This window comes from Dipodomys spectabilis, unplaced genomic scaffold, assembly GCF_019054845.1.
Source record: "Dipodomys spectabilis isolate Male_0828 unplaced genomic scaffold, ASM1905484v1 ptg000002l, whole genome shotgun sequence".
NCBI lineage: Eukaryota > Metazoa > Chordata > Mammalia > Rodentia > Heteromyidae > Dipodomys > Dipodomys spectabilis.
Genome location: NW_024870679.1, coordinates 60,622,391 through 60,641,130, shown reverse-complemented (window position 1 = coordinate 60,641,130; position 18,740 = coordinate 60,622,391). Strand labels below are relative to the sequence as shown.

Below are 18,740 nucleotides of genomic sequence, written 5' to 3'. Positions count from 1 at the left end.
AGCAAACATGAAGTATTTGGGGTGTTGTTAATCTTTGATAAAGCTAATAAAGCTAATCTTAAAGTTAGCAGAGTATCATTAATTATATTAATTTTAATAGTAGTTCTTTATTCAACTTTCCCATAAAAGTCATGTTCTGGGCATTTATAAGAAAGATCTTGCAATTCTAAAAGAGAAAATTACATTTTAAATTAAAACATAAATTATATTGAACATTGGAATTGCACATAAAACCTTTAGGGTAGTTCTTTATGTCATAAAATTGAAAATTATTTAGCACCCCCCCAAAAGAAATGTGCACTAATTCTGGGGCTGAATAGCCGAACTCTTTAGATATAACCATGCTTCTAATTTGGTTATGTGACTGGAAAAGTTGCTACATTTCTGCAGATTTGTTTCCTCATGTTAAAATATAGCACTCTAAACCTGACATTTGTAAGGTCTTTCCAGTTTTAACAGTCTTTGTTTTGAGACAGGTATTATTATCAGTAGTAGCATTTGGCATATTGAACTCAGGGTTTGTGCTTGCTAGGCAAGTCTCTATCCCTTGAGCTGTGTCCCAGCCCCTTTGCCCCCCCCCCCCTTTTTTTTTTTGCTCAGTCATGGGGCTTGAACTCTGGGACTGGGCACTGTCCCTTTTCAGCTCAAGGTTAGTGCTCTACCACTCAAGCCACAGTGCTACTTCCAGCTTTTTCCGTTTATGTGGTTCTAAGGAATCAAACCCAGGGTCTCATGCATGCAAGGCAAGCATTCTACCACTGAGCCACCTTCCCAGCCCTGCCTTCATTATAAGTCTCACTTTCGGCTGGGCCACCCTGGACTAACATCCTATTTATACTTCCCTGGTTTGTATAACAGGTGCATGCCACCATAATTTTTTGGTTCTTTTTGCCCAAGCTGGGCTCAGGCCATGACACTCCCAACCTTCTAGCTAGAATTACAAGGCTGATTCATCACACCCAGTTTTGAGGCATGTTAATTAATACATTAGGAAACTGCCTTCACTAATTTTCCTTAAGGAACTTAGGGTCTCAAGCATAATGATTTATAAGGACATTGTGCTTATGAGTTTTTTCCCCCCCAATTTTAGCCATGTGGAACAGAGTGCTTGTCACTAATTCATGGGCCCCCCCTTCCATAGGGTAACATAGTCTCTCCTGGAGAGACTATGGAACAAGGAAGCTTGTTCAATAGGAGCTGCTCAATCAGGACTTGATTTAGTCTCCTCTGAATCTATGTAGGACTAGTGTTGTGCAAAGAAATGTTAGCAAAAGTGATGTGTATACTTCCAAGCTAAAATAGATACGATTCTCCATCCTTTGTCACCTGTCTCCACTACAGAAGGCTGGAAATAAAAACAATTGGAAATATGCTATTTTAGAAAAGCCAACCACTTAGAAACACTGAAAATTAGGGAAGACGTGATTAACTATAAGTGTATAGAGGAATCAATGGCCAGCAAATGTCTTGGAATAAAAATTCAGAATTTCATTGTTGTCACTTAAATTACTTTTACTGAGGGACCTGAGTTCAAATTTGTTATATAAGCAAGAGGAACCCCGCTTATGCTACTATGAAGGAAAAAAAAAATAAGTCCTTTAAAGGACTTAGAAGTTTCTCCACAAATACTAACATCTCAAAGATGCAAAGTTCTTGACCTAGCAACTAATGCTCTGTGAATCTACTCTCAAAACATTGATGATAAAAAAATAAGAAAATAAAATCATCCTTAACTAGAAAAACAGTATCCTAAAGCTCTACTCAAATGCATCAAGTCACTGACTTCAGATGGATACTGCAGAATGCAAAGGATGACCAGCTCTTCTTCACATGTTCATAAAAGCTGTTTCTTTCTCTTGGTTGTTGGTGACCCATGAGTGAGCAACCCAGAAAGATGTTCTGAGAAACGTGTAGAAGCCAAAGATATGATCTTGTTTTTTAAATGTGTAAGTTTCTTACTCACTAGAAAAGATGAGAAAGTTAATGCTAAGTTAATGAGATTTCCACTTTCTTTATATACTTGCTATAATTTGATTTAGCTGACTGAACACTGGCTGCTTCACAGTGAACATCTTCGTATACCTATCAACGGACAAAGCATTCTCAGCACTCTCAGACTTTCACTTCTTGCCTCACTTCTCAGTGCAACACCTTCCCCCAAACACCAATGAACCAAACCGTGCCACGTACCTCTTCCAAAGATGGGTCTGTTCTCTCTAGTCATCCTTTATCCTTAAATGTTCTCTGTAGGCATTTCAATCACAGCTTGATTCCTAGTGTCTTAGCAAATTGTGTTTCCCCCCCTCACTTGGTAAATAATAGCCTTCTTTTATGAATAAATGCTTTTCTTTTTGTAATTCAATATGCACACTGCTAATAATTTAGAGACAAAATGATCACCCATTTTATTTTCAAAAATTTATTTTCATGTAATCCTTAGCAAGTTTCTCCTTAATTTTTATAAGATAAAATCCCAAGTCTTAAAGTTAGATATATAATGGTATATCACAAGTAAGCATGGAAGAAAGACCATAATCATTTTGGGGTAAGATATTTCTTAAGTCTATAAACACTGATATTCACCATATTCTTTAACAATATATATATACAACATGGTATGCACAAATGTACAATGGTTGAAATCACTGTATTGTTATAGAATATTTTAAACTTCAAACCAAGGAAAAAAATCCAACACTGATAACATCTGGGAAAAATAACAGTAACTGGTTTATCAACAAATCATGTAGATATCTAGTAAGTTTATATATACAAAACGTCCTGTATATGTCAAATCCACAAGTTTAAAGATACTTGACAGATCTACTTATAACATGCTGAAATGTAAACAGGCTGAAACCAAAGTGTTTGGTCACCTATAAAACAGGAATCAAAAGTGTGAAAACATTTAACAGACTTCAAAAATCCCAAGACAGTTTACTAGGATACCTCAAAGAAAACAAATCAGGCCCTCTTGAAATTAAAGCTCTCCTGAATATATTCAAAAACACCAAAGGAAGAAAATGATTAACAACCTAGATACTGAGATTAATTTATCTTCTGAATTTTAGATCCGTAACAATTATGGCTATGGCATAATCATAGCTTCTCTGGGTTATACATGATTTAATGGGGAGACCATGTCCATAACCTCTTGATTCTAGGAACTTGATGTGGCTTAGAAGATCAATTCATAAAATATCAGAAAGTGTAATTATAGGTTCAAATGGAAAACAAACAAGCAGAAAACAGAGTTTCGGGTTATATCACACATAAAACCTTAAAAAAAAAAAGGCCAACCAGGACATAATGAACTTAAGTATATTATATTATTAACAGTGATTTTCTGGACATATTGTAAAATATATTAATTTGTAAGAACACTATCAAAAGTACTGGTAAGCTGTGGATTCAAATCAAATTTGATAATTATTTTTGTGCTTCTGCAAAAGTTTCTCTTGATGCCATGTGTCATGCTAGACTGAGTCTCGGGGAAAAAATGTGGGTACCCTGACTCAATTCTCATGGAGAAAACCAGACCGAAGATCTGTTGTTGCGGCCTTGTGAATGGGTAGCAACAAACCAGGTGGTCAGGTATAGTGGCTCTTTTGTTGGCACAGGATAGAGTACTACTCCTAGGGATCCTGACTGCTCAGCTTTCTCCAACTTCCCTTGTTAGGACTCAGCAAAATACATGGGAAATGAAAGAGCATGAGGCATCCGTGGGTGGTACGTTAAAGCCCCACCACCTCTTTCTGCCCAGAATGAGAGCCCTTGACAGTTTGCAGGTGACAGACCTCTCCCTGCTCCTGGAGGCAGGGAATGCAGAACATAATAGAGAAGGTTAGGGAAGCACTAAACAGCTGCAGAGAAACCTCAATCTCCAGAATTCTGGTCAGAGTGCAAAGGGATGACATTGCAGTGGTCAGACTTTAACAGCGGGATGGCAGTGCTCTTGCAGGGGCTGGGGTAGTAGTGGTGGTGGTCAGAACACAGCAGGGACAACTTATCCATGAGGCACAGTGCCTCAGGCTTGTAGTATGAAAAGCCCATAAAAATGTTTTAATTTAACTTCATGAGAGGAAAAAATGGATCTTTAAGGGAAATGTTTCCATTTAAAACATTAATGAATTCTTTTTATACAAACTGAATCATAGGATATAATTTAAATTCTGTATAGAATGAGTCCAAGATTTGCTTGAGGCCCACAAAAGTTCAGGCAGCTTTGAATTTATAGTCAAACCAACTACAGAAATGGAAAACACAGCTTTAAAAGACTTAAGAAGAATGATTCAGGCTAGAATGGAGGGGCATAGACAGACAGTTTAATCCTGCTTGTTTGCTTGGTGCTTGAGAGCCCATTTCTGAATGTTATTTTGAATTTGTTTGGAACTGAGCTAAATCTAATACCGGAGAAGTGCTAGAATCAATTTTCATTAGCTAAGCTGGTACAAGAAAGAAATTAAGCTCACTATTTGACAGTTGGGTGCAATAATAAAAGTCACAGAATTAGGGTAGAGCTTTGGGATTTTAAAGCCCTTTCTCCACTGGAAAAAGCCTGAGTTCAGCAATGTTCTGGACTGAATAGAGGTCACACAGCAAAGTGGGTAATGCAGTTACGATAGAGCTTAGGTTCCTTGATTTCTGGTCTAGACTCATACTCCCAGCCCTCAAAGTAATTTCATAAACTATGTTGTCATGGGAAAACGATTCATTTTCTTAAAAAAAAAATGTTAACATGGGAACTGCACAATCTCAAACTAAAAAATTCCATTAACAAATGGAATGAATGGTAAAATTTTAGACCTGGAAGGACAGTAAAAGGTAATTTAAATCTCAGGCACACAAAAGAATTGATGCCCACAGAAAGTAAACTATTATCTCCCCCAAATAACAAGGTTGAGACAAGCCCAGGTCACCTAAAACCGCAAACTCCCATACTGCCTTACTCTTCTTTGGTTACTGATTACAAACAAATAAAGAAGAAATGGAGAATAACTTCTAACTGAAATATACTTAAACTGTTCATAAGAATGCTTGGGTATAAATCAGTTTTTTGGTTAGTAGGAATAAACTAAAACTTACAGAATTTTAATAAAAGAGGTAGCACCTTTATTTCTATTTGGAAATTGGACTTAAATGTGGATCAAACTTATGATTTGTTGTCTCTTCACAATGATCCAGTACCACTTATCCTCTTAGGTTCAAAAACATACACTAAATTCTAATGTTTTCAGTTCTCTAAGATCAGTAATATATAATTTGAAAGATATCACATAAATTTTTTTTTACATTTTCAAAAGTTGTAAAACAATACAAAAATATATGAGGGGTTGAGAGGTGTGGCTCAGTTGGTAAAGCTCTAGCCCATGAACAAAGGCAGGAGGTACTGAATTTGAGTCTTAGTATCAGACCAAAAAAAAAGAATACTTGATAATGTATGTCTGAAAAGCTGAAATTGTCTAAAAGCTGGATTTTCTATAAAACAAGTATGCTGACTTTCACTTCCTATTCATAAAGCATACAACTGAGTTAAATATGTAGAATATTAAAAATTAAATCTCTTATTTATTTAAACTTTATTGCAGCTGATCTCTTTTTTTCTTATAGTAGATATACATATACAAGCAAGCTATCGGAGGATTAGTTACCAGGTCTAATTACTACAATACTGAGCAGATAGAAGAGCTACTATTTCATGTGTGTAAAATCAATAAAAATGTTTTTAGAGTGCTGAGAAAAATGTCATAACTTATAGTAATGTTGCTATAAAAGAACAAATATCCATGATTAAAAATTGGTAACTTAATTCTCTCCTTTGGGACACTCCCCTGGCTATTTTTAAGATTCTCTCCCGGCCCCCCTATAGTATGTTATTAGATTTATCAGTTTGTAATTATCGCAGTGACTACCAAACTATATCTCATTTGCAACCCCAAACAGCCAACACAAATCTCATCAGAACATATACAAAGATTCAAAGTCCTGCTAATGAGATCTGAGATGCCAAAATGGAAAATAATAAATGATTAGTTCAGGAAAGAAGTAAAAATTAGAGATTCTTCATTGATAAATCTGAATATAACAGTAAGGCAGACTATTTGCATAAATTTTCAGTCTACTGAGTTACTTAATAAAGGACAGGCCTTTACAGTGCACCCTAGTTTATATAGCACCTATACCCATTGTATAAAAACAAGTTTAATCCTTCCCTTTTCAAGTGATTTAGGTGGTAAGTTGAGAATTTTGTGAATTAAAAGAAAAAAAACGCTATTTGTGCCACAATTAAATTACAATAATTTCAAGGTTATGAGCTTTGAAAATAGGATCTATCATGTCAAAATTACTTTGTTTCAGTTACATTAACAATTCCTTTGTACAGTTCTCTTCAGTTATTCCATTTTCTTGCTTGCTTTTGTAGTCAGAAATGAACAAATTTTCTATCTGAGTTAAGAATTCCTCAGCAATGAAGCAATTGGTTATGTTGCTCAGGGTTTTCCTCAGACACTCCAAAAGCTAGTAGAGAATAAAAAGTTCATAATTAAGTACCTAGAAAGTGTACTTTGTTTTATAACTTTCTAAACTACACATTGACAATTAAATAGGTACCAGTTAAAAATTAACTTGTGTTCAGTAATTCTATGCTGGAACAATGAAAACTCTGCTAAGGAACACAGAGTATAGTACCCTTACAATTTCACATAGAGAGACAAAAGTGGAACTGTTATGTGACACTCTCTACTCTGGACAAACTTGCAACTTTATTCACTCTACTTTTTAGGGCGATGAGGAGCAGTTACATTTACAGAAGAAAATAATCTTGAAAGATTAAAAGACACAGGTCTTTTTTTGATGATAGAGCTCCACAGTCACAGTAAATCTTCCTAAAACCCACTGGACTATCTGTAAAAAGTATGGCAGCATCAACACCCCAAAGTGACACTGGCTGGCTGGCTGGCTGTTAAGAAATGCAAATATTCTGAACTCAGAGGATATAAGAGAAAGGGCCATGAGATCCAGTCCTGTTTCATCTTTTGTTCTGTTATAAAAGTAATAACATCATGAATGAAACAGAAAAAGAAGTTATGGGGCTATGGCTGAAGTAGTGAGCCTGGTCACTATGTACAAGGCCCTGGGATCCAAGTCCCAGTAGTCAATAAATTGAAAAACAATGAACCAAACATATATTCAAATTTTTCTATTTCTAATTGCTATTAAAAACAAATCATCAAAGATAAATGCTATGATTCATTACAGAAGCAAAACTAGAAGTGAAATATAAGAACTTATACCCTTTATTTCCTGCTTTAGAAAATTTTAAATGACCATTTAAATGTTAAGATTTTTACTATCATTCTTAAGAATGATTAATTGTTAAGGCTAACAAGGAAACATGGTGCTTTTCAGTTTAATAAAATCAGAAAAATCTCCACTGTGCACAATAATAATCTGCTAAGAAATTTATCAGTCAGCACTGACAAATTTATTCTAAAATAGTATTACTTCAGTGTAAGCTTGGGTAACAAAACACATTACTAATTATCTTCTAGAAATTAATTTTAGCAAGGAAAAAGCAATAAAGAGCTACCCAGAAAATGTATCCACAAAGCATAAGGCATCATGGGAAAACACATTGAGATAAATAGCTTTGGATTCTGTGAACAATGGAACCAATTATAATAAAGGCAGCTTACTTTCTGCAAACAAGTTAGGTCAGAATCCCGGCGAAAGATTTTATCCATGGGGACACTGCTGTAGGAAGAAATATGAAAACAAACTGATGAAACAAATACTATAAAGTAATCAGTTGTGTAATAAACTATCACTGGTGCCATACATCACAATTTTATATCTAACTTGGGTTTTCTCTGAAACATAATTTAATGAGAAACACTGCAGATGTGCAGCCATCTCAAACCACAACACATACCTGCGGGAGAGCCTGTATTTTTCTATTATCCATCTTGTCTTTTCAAACACTAATCCCCACTGAGGTTCTTCTAACATCTGTTGTACTTCAAATTTGTAAGGTAAACCTAGAAAAGCATAACGAAACACATTTTTTTCAACTATTTCTTAAATCTCCACTCTCCTTTTAATTACTTAAAATTCCCCTCAGTGTTTTTACAACCATAGTTTGGCAGACCCGCTGAAAAGCACTTAGAACACACTGGGCTTTCATTAAATATTTACTGGCTGAATGTACTTGGTCCATCAAGCATTTTAATGCTGATCTATTAATAATAATGAAGAAAAGTAAGAGTGACACTTTCATGACTGTTCTATGCAAGGCACTATAAGAGGTAGGATGATCACATAATTTATCACTCAGACCAAGAGACCTTCTGAATGGAAGAGAACACAATTAATAACCATGCCAGAATCAAAGGCTACTGTCTTAGGCAAGCCAAAACATACTGCCATCCTAGTGATAAGCACAAGTTATTAAGCATATTACATTGCTGTAACACGATAGGTGGCATTATTCTTATTTTACAAATGAGAAAACAAAGCTGAAACAGCCAAGTAATGTGCAGCAAGTGAGAGTTAGAGTCTAAATCCTATTGTGTTGCCTTATTTCTGAGCCCATACTTTTTCCACCTTTCTATAGGCACCAATCTAAGTCTAGACAGCATTAACCCTGGAGAGGCAGAAACCACACCTAAATAAAAGCTTTAAACCTAAGCTCTAGAGGAAAGAATGTCCTAAGAGGTAGATAGACATCATGTATGTAGCTAGGAAGGGAAGAGTACCACATAGTGAGCCACCTTAACTAATGCCCACATATCCTTCACATTCCCACATAAAGTTATCTGCAGAATACTAAAGAAAAAGCTTACGGTGTGTTGCATGGCTCAAGTAGTAAAATGTCAGAGGTTCAAAACCCCAGGAGAGGGAGGGGGAGGGGAAGAAGGAAGGGGAAGGGGAAGGAGGAGAGGGAGGGGGAAGGGGAGGGGGGTGAGAGCGCCAGAGTGCCAGAGCACCCAAGCAAGCCACGGACTCTTCGTTACTAATGAGTATATGATGCTTACCAGTGCCAGGCCTGATGTACTTTACATATGTGAAATCACCTAAAGGACACAGCTACCATATGTCCTCCTTTTTTTTTTTTTTAAAAATAAGGACACCGAACCATGGAAGGGTTATAAATCTGTTCATGGTTGTATATAAGAAGCAAAATTTGAACCCCAGACAGTTGGAATTAAAGAATATGTGTTCTCAATATATTACACTGCCTCTTTAGTGGTTTGTTTTTCTATTTTTTTTTTTTTTTTTGCTATAAAGCTTTCAAGCAAAGCCAGGAATGTGCTATTAAAGGGCTCCCTTTGATAATCATCTCTTCCTCTTATTTCTTACTTCTTCCCTCCTGTTTTACTTCACCCCTTCAGAAACTTAAGAATAACAAACACATTGTAGCACAAGTGGCTACTTCTGGTGATAACAATAATGTACCTGACATGCTTTGATTACCTACTATGCAGTTACCCCCTATAATCACAGCTACCTACTGAAAAACCTACTATTTACTAAATACTTCAATTCCTCACTCACAAGCTTTATAACTATCTATCCTGTAAACCAGTTTTTTTTCTCATTTTAAAAAAGTAAGAGAAGACATGAGAGAGGTAAATTAATCTGCCCAAGTTAAAATAACTAGAAAATGTTTCAGCTGGGATCTGAATATAGTTGAGTGACTTCCCTTCTTAATGAAAGCTGAAAATGGGAATAAAAGGAGGTAAACAATGTATTTTCAGCCAGGGTTGACTGGAAAAACATAATACATACATACATAAACTATATACAGCCCCATTTGGTATTAAGAAGCACATACTAAATTTTAAAGAGGAATTAAAGTAAAAACTTCTTTTTGTACACACTTTCTATCCACTATAGTATTAAATTAAAACCAATTCTTAAGTATGTTTCTTGGCTTATACAAGTTCAGGACACTGAACCATAAAAGATATTTTAAAGACAGAACGTAGCCTTTTGGCTAAGATCAAGTATAGTAAAAGCACTGTAACACATGCCATCTCATAGCTTGTGGAAAATCTCAAACTTTGCACCAGGTTTGGAGAAGCAAAACAAAGAACCTAAGATTAAAAAACTCAGTTTTAACAATGGACAAGTCATTTCAACACAGGCGTCCAACAGAACGTTCTACAATGATAGTAACAATGAATAGCTGTGTCCTATCCAGGAGTAGCTTATCCTTCCCCTGCCTGGGCTAGTTTCTTCACACTCATGTGCTGTTTTAGAAGGTATACTTGAAGGTGTATCTTTCACAATACACTGTTTGTTTCTCTCTGGGAACTTAGCTGCTTTGGTCTTAACTCTGTGTCTTCAAGAGTTGGCAGGGCCCTTATTGGGTTTCTCCTCCTTCTGCCATATCTGAAAACTATATACACATTACTGAGGATTAAACCCTGGGCCTTGTTCACACTAGGCAAATGCTCTCATCACTTGAGCCACATTTCAGCACTCTGTTTTTGAAACAAGGTCTCCCTAATTTTATCTTGGCTGTCTTCCTTATCCTTCTGCCTCCTGAGTGTCTGGGATATAAACATGGACTATCATGCTTACCTATCTGGAAACTCAAGTCAGTATATTAGGGGTAATTTGAAGCTCAACTGATTTGTCTCCCATATCTCAGTAATCACTTGCCTTTGCTGCCTAAAGTTGTATCCTAAATACCACTGTTTTATTTCCTTAGGTTTTGTGATTGCTTCAGAATGGTCTCTGTTACTTTACTTTGGTCAGAAGTTGAATCAAATAAGCTGAATGGTAAAGGTCACTTAATTCCAATGAATTTAAAGTCACATGTACCTAGTGACAACTGTATTAGATACTATCAAAATAGAGGCTTATGACCAAAACCTAAAAGACTGAGAGAAAAAAGAATGACTTAAATAGAAAACAATTTAATTTTATTTATTTATTTTTCTCCTGTAACTTTTTTTGTAAAACTATAGTAATTCAAAGGATTATGTGGTGTGCTCAGATTGGCATACTGGACTAAGGCTAATGCCACCATTATCCACACAGTAAAAACTCATGGTGGTTGACTGATCCTAGATAGAAGGCAGTGAACTAAGCACTACAAAGACTATCCGTTGTTAGTGTTTGGGTATTTAGTTTAACAAGATTTGCTAAATATGACATGTGGGTAATGCTGGGAAGTGTTGACCAAATATGTAGCATCCAAGGAATATAATTCAAAATGAAGAGGAATTAGCAATTAAGCAAACTCACTTTATCCTAGACCTTGTGTTAAACAGAACAATAGACACAAAGATCTCATGATTTAAAAAGGAGTATACTGTTGTAACTGCAGTGAGGTGTACAGAGGAAATCCCTACTCAAGAAGTAGCATTAAGAAGATCCTAGAAGTGTCAATTCTTTCTCTATCCATGCTCCATTCCTTCTTCTAGTCTGTCTCCTAGTCTGTCCAAAATTGACTGCATCATGAGTAGATATAACCTAAGAGGAACCAAGCTGGATGATAAGCTATGCCAATCAAATTTATTCTTAAGTTAGAATGGGAATTAAGATATGTAAAAGCAGACCTTAGTGCTTGGCACCTGTGACTCATGCCGGTAATCCTTTCTACTCAGGAGGCCAAGACCTGAGGATAGCAGTTCCAAGACAGCTTGTGGAGGAAAGCCCATGAGATTCTTACTTCCAATAAAATACAAGGTAAAAAAAAAAAAAGAAATCTGAAGGTGGAAAAGTGGCTCAAATGATAAAGCACTAGTCTTGAGTACTAAAGCTCAGGGACAGTGCCCAGTTCCTGGGTTCAAGCCCCAGCACTGGTACCAAAAAAAATAAGCAAAAGTAGTCTCTAGTAAGCCCAATGTCACTGGGAGGTGAAGGAAAGCTAGAGTCATTTATGTTTTTTTCATTTATATGACATTGCAGAGAAAGCCAATCTATATTTACAAAAATATTTTCATTAGAACAGGAATTCTGTCTTGTTTTTACTGTAGTCTTTCCAGTGTCCAGCACACACACTGCTTGTCTACATTTTCATCCTTTGCTGATGGAGAAGTGATTGCATTAAGCATCACATCTAGGGTCACCTTCCCATCAAATGCTTTGCAGTTGTTTCTGAGATTCAAAGAAATGAGGTTAGGATTGATAAGAGGTTGTTACTGTTGAAAACTTACGATAGGAGCCATCTGGGCTCATTTCCTCACTTATTACCAGGCAGGTCATCTGGGAATATGGTAAAGGATTGTTTCCATTATACGGACTAACAATCATTCCAATGAATTTTGCACCTCCTCTGGAGAAATAGCTCTATAATTAGAAGAAAAGCATAGTTTTAGCATACATATTTAAATCAATTATTTATCCATATCAATATTCTAAACATCAAATAGTAAAAAAGAAAAAAGGAACATTAAGAACTTCATATCCCAACAACTAATTAATAACTACAAATAGAAACCTACAGCAAAAACACACAAGTTGCAGAATTTTTAAAAAAAGTTTTTTCCCCAAGCGCAAACTATATTAATGTTTCCAATTATATTAATTATTCACTCAATCCCTGTCCTAGTTCTTCCTAACAGTTTTTTAAGTTCCTGTAAGAATTTATTCATGTTGCATTCATGGCTTTTCTATAATAAACAAAACTGCTTACTTTCCAAATGCTTAGATAAACATGTGTCCCACCAATTGGGAAGAAAAAAAAAAAGGCAACTTAAATCAAAGTCCCAGCTGTAAAATACTGGAAATATAAAGTTAAACATAATCAAAGTATATTTAATAAAAAATCAGAGTGGGAATGTGACTTTGTTTTGTTTACTGGTGTTGGTCCTTGAGCTTGAATTCAGAGCCTGGGCATTGAGTTTTTGTGCTCAAGGCTAGCACTCTACTACTTGAGTCACGGCTCCATTTCTGGCTTTTTGGTAGTTAGTTAGAGATAAGCTTCTCCTGGACTCCTGCCCAGGCTAGATTCAAACCACAATCCTTAGATCTCGGCTTCCTGGGTAGCTAGGATTACAGGTGAAAGCCACCAACACTCAGAAAGGGAGGAAGTGTAGATAATAATTTACAGAATAAAACCTATGAGCATACCTGGTATTTAGCTTGTGTGTCAATATCTCGTAAGGAAGGATTAGGGTCAAATGCAGGATGAGAATGATACCATCCAATAACGCTGTAGCCTCTTACCGCTAAGGTTTCTGAGGCTTGGGTTTGTGATACAGGGTCCATCTCACACTGCAGTCCTGTACTCAGGCTGTTACATGGTTCTGCTGCACAAACCTACAAATATTGATCCTTATATTATTACACTGAAATCCTATCAGTTTTATTTGCAAATCAACTGTATTCCAAAAGTGACTATGTGCTAGTATGCATTTTCTATTCTAAGTGGGTAATAGCAATAAGGGTAACGTAAAATGGTAAAAATTGTAATGTAAAATGGTAAAAAAGGATTCTTTTAACAAATGATTCATTAATGACAACAATAATTGGTAGAATAATGCATACCAATTTCAACTGTAAGAATTAGCATGTGTTTTTGGCCTCTTAGTTGTAGTTTTATGTTGGCAAAGGTAACCAGAAGCCAAGGCCTAGTAGTATTCTATCCTTGATAGGAAAAGCCAATAGATGCTTAGTATATAGAATATTAAGAAAATATGTAACTTCAGAGAATTTTTACATTTGCATATTTTCACATATATCCTAAGTCATCTACTTTGGTAATATTCATGGAATTCTACAAAATATTTGTCATACAGAAGGATAATAGTAACTAAACATTTTTTAAAAAGAAAGCACCTACTTCAACCACCTTATCAGCTTCTAAGTATCTTCCTCCTAATAGGCCAATTACTTCTGCCATAGAAACATGAGCATGCTAAAAAAAAATACGAGATAGACTTAGACCAAATGAACAAACCCATCTGACAAAAAAAAAAAGAATAATGCTATCATAGGATAGACAGTCTAAGTATGGTAACCATGCTTATCTATAATAAAGTATAATGGGAAGGGAACTAGTTGCTGGAGCAACCGGGACTTAGATTTAAAGTTTATCTTTACTGGTGCTTGAAATAGTTTGAACCAAATGACTCCATAGTCCTACTTTAGTTTAGTGCAAACAAGGAACCTCCAAATTACAAGTGTTATGCATTGTTTCAGTAATCTAAAAGGCAGCAGACATGGGATATTAGGAAATAGAAACAGGGTTAATAATGGTAAACAGTCTGCAAAACTCACATTAATTTATTTTCTCTAAAATATGGAAACATGCAATTGTCTGGCTTTTCTCCAAAAGAAAAGACTTAGTTTAGATTCCTTGTAAAAGAGGATAGTCTTCCATACTCTTATGCCTGTAATAAAAATACACAAGAATAGAAATCAGAATAACTAAGTAAACACAATAGATTATCCTTACCAAATCCATTATTAAAAGTGCTTCTGAAGCCACTTTCACCTGAAATGGCTCCTGAAATATAAAAAAAAACAAAACAAAAACAAATGGGAGCATAAAAACAGAGATTCTATTCTCATTAAGCAGAGATCCACCCTTTCTCCTTCACCTATCCCCAAAATCCTCACTACCACGCAAGGAACAACACAAGCAGAGTTTACTATCTTGGGGTTGTTGTTTAGTTATTCTTCAAACCCCAGCACAAAGAAATTCCTTCTTTTCCAGCTATTAATACCTGTCCCTGTCTGATTTTTTTGTTTTGTACTGGGGCCAAAACCTAGGGCCTTTTCCTTTTCCAGGCTCTTATCCTTTTATATACACATGGCTTATACACCAGAAAAAAAATAAGTATGCTCTGTCTGATGGAAATACCACTTATGATCATTCATTGATATATAAAGAGTACCTGCTTTTCTTCACTGAAAAAATTACAAGGTATCAGTTGGAAGGGATCAAATGAGCTGAAAAAGGGAAAAAAAACATTTTTAATATAATAAGATTAGGAAGAAAATACTGATTTACGGATCTGAGCATGTGTTATCAACAATAAACTTAAATTTTGTATTTGAAATTAAAAGAATTTCTCATGACATTCCATACAACCCTTCTGAAAGAAGTACTGTTCAGATTTGACACAAAAAAAGCAAGAAAGAAAGAAAAAAAGGAAGACAATCTGAGAAAGAAATTCTGTTGTCTTAAATTCCTTTAACATTTTCCCAAAGAAACACGATAGTTTTGACTTATATAGAAAGCAGACTTTAAAAAAAATTCATTGAATCTCAACCCAATATCTGATATGAGATCTGCAAGTTCAAGGAAGATAGTTTTCAAAAACACTCCATTCAATATAGGCCATTGTGCCCCTCACAGAGCAAAGACTCATTAAATGCTGAATGAATAATGAAATGTTCTGCTACAGGAAATAACACAAAGTCCTACGACAAAACTCTGATTTTAAAATGTAAAGAGAAAGAAAGGAACCTAGCCAAGGTTAGATACAAAACCATGTGTAAACCCCGAAGAAACATTAGAAAGCTGTGGCTAGTAAAGAATTGAGGTTCAAAATATATTACAAATAATGCAAAGGTTTTTTTTTTTAATGCTATATTCATTGAAAGAGAAACAAACATGTTAACAGAATATAACACAAAGAGTATGATATTTGGGTCCCATTTTTACCAGAGTCTGTTAGTACTGAAGAGGATACATTTGTTTTGCTTTACAAATATATTCCAGGAACCAAAAACAGGGCCCCAAATACAATATACATTCAAATTGTATGTCAAGTGAAGCTCAAAAGTTTTTAAATTAAATGAATAAAAAGAAACTAAAGGCCAAGACAGATGGGGAAAATATTAAACAGCTTTGAAAAACATGGCTGGGCACTTAGGAAGTATGAACATGACCAACATCAATGTTTGTGATGGCTGTAGAATGAGAAAGTACACATGAATTTAAATAGGTTCTGACAAAGCCAGGTGCTGGTGGCATGTGTCTGTAATCCTAGCTACTCCAGGGGCTGAGATCTTCAGGACAGATGCTTGAAGCCAGCCAGGGCACACAAAGTCTGAAAGATTCTATCTCCATTAACCAGCAAACAGCCAAAAATGGAGGTGCAACAAAAATTGTTGACCATGATCTAAAAAAGCCAAGTAAAAGCATGAAGCCTTCAGTTCAAAGCCCCAGGGCTGTCAGAAAGAAGAGGAAGAGCATGAGGAAAGGAGGCAGGAGAAGAGGTAAGAGGGAAGGAGAGAATGATGGACAGAGAAAGAAGGAGTGAGAGGAGGAAAGAGAAAGAAAAGGTAAGGGAGAGAGGAAAGAAGGAAGGAAATAAAAGGAAAAGAAAGAGAAGAGAAAAGAAGAAAAGAGAAGTTGTTTCTGACAAGCTGGAATGACTTGAAATGCAAACCTCACATACAGATTGAGAAAATCAAGTATGTGGATTCCGGATGAGGAGTTCAGATAAATGATGATTCATATAAACTATGTTTCTTATATATTCTACCTACTTCATTTGCATGACAGTGTAAGTTTTAATTTGTTCTGAAAAGGCAGTATATAGATATCAGATTACATATTACCAGGAATAAGGATTTTTAAGGTTTCTCTGGCTTAAATCACAACTCCACCACTATATACATTAATATAAACAAGTTACTATAACCTCTCTTTCTACTCAATTTTCTCACCTGTAATATGGGAATGATAATGTAAAACTACTTAAGAGGACTGAAATTAAATGGGTTACTGTAAGTGAAGCATTTAAAACATAGCTACCACTTAATTTTATTTTATAAATGGCAACTCAAGGCTTATGCAAGAACACAGAACTGCTAGCAAAGTGTTCTATTGGCAGTATTAGACATCTAGTTTTAAAAGAAGTAAAATTATAGTCTATTTAATAGGGCAACTGCAGGAAATGAGAGATCTAGAAAACTTAGATATTTAACCTACTTGATGATCCTTAATTCTACAAATTACATTTGTAATATATATACAGTCAAAAACAAGTCCTACAACTACTGTGTATAATTAGCACAAAGAGAGTAGTTCAGAGGTGAATGGCCACTGGTTGTAAACAAGACTTCTTTGTAACATATTGGTTGGATCCAATGTTTATGAAACCTGAACTTTAAACTTTAGCTGGAAGGTTTCCCAAACTAATAATTAGTGAAAAAAAAATTTACTGTTTTTTAAAATTTTCTAACTAGAAAATAGTAACTGATATTCCTTAATATGAATAATGTAATAAAGCTATTGGATATTTTCCCACAAATTTTCTAACCACGTGATTAAGTTAAAAACAATTACATTGGCCAGATACTGAGTTGGCTCACACCTGTAATTCTCAGGAGGCTAAGATCTGAGGATCAAGATTTGCAATCAGCACAGGCAGGAAAGTCTGTGAGACTCTTATCTGCAATTAAGCACCAAATAGCTGAAAGCAGAGCTGTGGTTCAAGTGGTAGAGTGCTAGCTTTGAGCAAAAACGCTTAGAGACAGTGCCCAGGCCCTGAGTTCAAGTCCCCAGGGACCAGCACATACACACAAAAAAACTAACAAAAATCAAGTACCTTTATACAATGTAAAGCCATACCTTTTTGTTGGTCTTGACGCTTTTGAAGATTTAGTAGACTTACATTTTTCCTCTTCCCTTCGTTTTGCAAACTCCTCAGCAGACAGATGCTAAAAAAATAAAAGCCATCAGTTAATTAAAGAGTATATCAAATACTAAGAGTAGGAATAAATGTCTTTAAAACCAAATTTAAGAGTGTATGAAGTTAAGATTAAATTGGCACAGGGGGTTTCCTTCTTCTAACAAACAACAAGAATTTACTGGAAATCCTCTGTCTGTCTAGGTAACAGCCCTGGGGGGCTGGGAAGGTGGCTCAGTGGTAGAGCACATGCCTTGCATGCCAGAGGCCCTGGGTTCGATTCCTCAGCACCATATAAGAAAAAAGAAAAAAGCCGGAAGTGGTGCTCAAGTGGTAGAGCGCTAGCCTTGAGCTGAAGAGCTGAGGGACAGCACCCAGGCCCAGAGTTCAGGCCCCATGACCGGACTCAAAAAAAAAAAAAAACGAAAAACAGTCCTGGGCTTGAACTCAAGAGCCTGGGCACTGTCTCTGGGCTTTGATACTCAAGACTAGCTCTTTGCCAGCTGAGCCACTTCTTGCCTTCCAGCTCATTTATTTATTTATTTATTTATTTATTTATTTATTTGTGGCTAATTGGAGACATGACTTTCCTGCCTGGGCTGGGCTGGCTTCAAACCTAGATCCTGACATTTCAGCCTCCTGAGAAGCTAGAATTATTGGTTTGAGCTACCCAGCACCTGGCTGGATAATGCGTATTTTAACTCATTAAACTACATAGCCACACTAAAAAAGTATTGTTCCTGCTCTTGAGCTGCCCATGTCAATAAATAGGATCTATCATCCAGATTTGAAAACTCATAATCACAGAAGTCTATTTTTTAACCTATTTCAAGTTACTGAGATGTTGAATTTTCTTTCACAATGGATAAACAATGTAATGGTTAAGAACAAAATTCCACAGTAATAGAGAGCCTAGCATGTGTGAGTCACTGTGCTCAATCCCTAACACCAGCAAATCCCCAGCAAAGAGGAAACACTACCATAAAGATTCTAGAGCTAGAATGCCTGGTTCTGCTCCTTATTAGCTGATGACCACAGACAAGATCTGAACTTTTAACACTTCAGTTTCCTCATCTTTAAAATGAAAATAGTAATAACAATGCCATGGTGTTACAGTAGAGTTAATGAGTGAATGCTTAT

The 18,740-nt window shown here is 35.8% G+C and overlaps 1 protein-coding gene across 2 annotated transcripts in view; it reads right to left on the bottom strand.

Annotated features, from left to right (window-relative positions):
- Nucleotides 1–2,403: 2,403 nt before the first annotated feature.
- Nucleotides 2,404–18,740, bottom strand: part of Mysm1 (Myb like, SWIRM and MPN domains 1) — a 39,982-nt gene continuing 23,645 nt past the window's right edge. For both annotated transcript variants that reach the window (XM_042676826.1, XM_042676835.1), the window contains 9 exons: nucleotides 17,543–17,631; nucleotides 14,853–14,907; nucleotides 14,411–14,461; nucleotides 13,796–13,870; nucleotides 13,084–13,272; nucleotides 12,168–12,300; nucleotides 7,931–8,036; nucleotides 7,695–7,752; nucleotides 2,404–6,516 (listed from right to left, as the gene is read on the bottom strand). In XM_042676826.1, coding sequence (XP_042532760.1) covers nucleotides 6,358–6,516; nucleotides 7,695–7,752; nucleotides 7,931–8,036; nucleotides 12,168–12,300; nucleotides 13,084–13,272; nucleotides 13,796–13,870; nucleotides 14,411–14,461; nucleotides 14,853–14,907; nucleotides 17,543–17,631 — 915 coding nt within the window. In that variant the 3' untranslated portion in view covers nucleotides 2,404–6,357. The remainder of the gene's footprint in view (nucleotides 6,517–7,694; nucleotides 7,753–7,930; nucleotides 8,037–12,167; nucleotides 12,301–13,083; nucleotides 13,273–13,795; nucleotides 13,871–14,410; nucleotides 14,462–14,852; nucleotides 14,908–17,542; nucleotides 17,632–18,740) is intronic.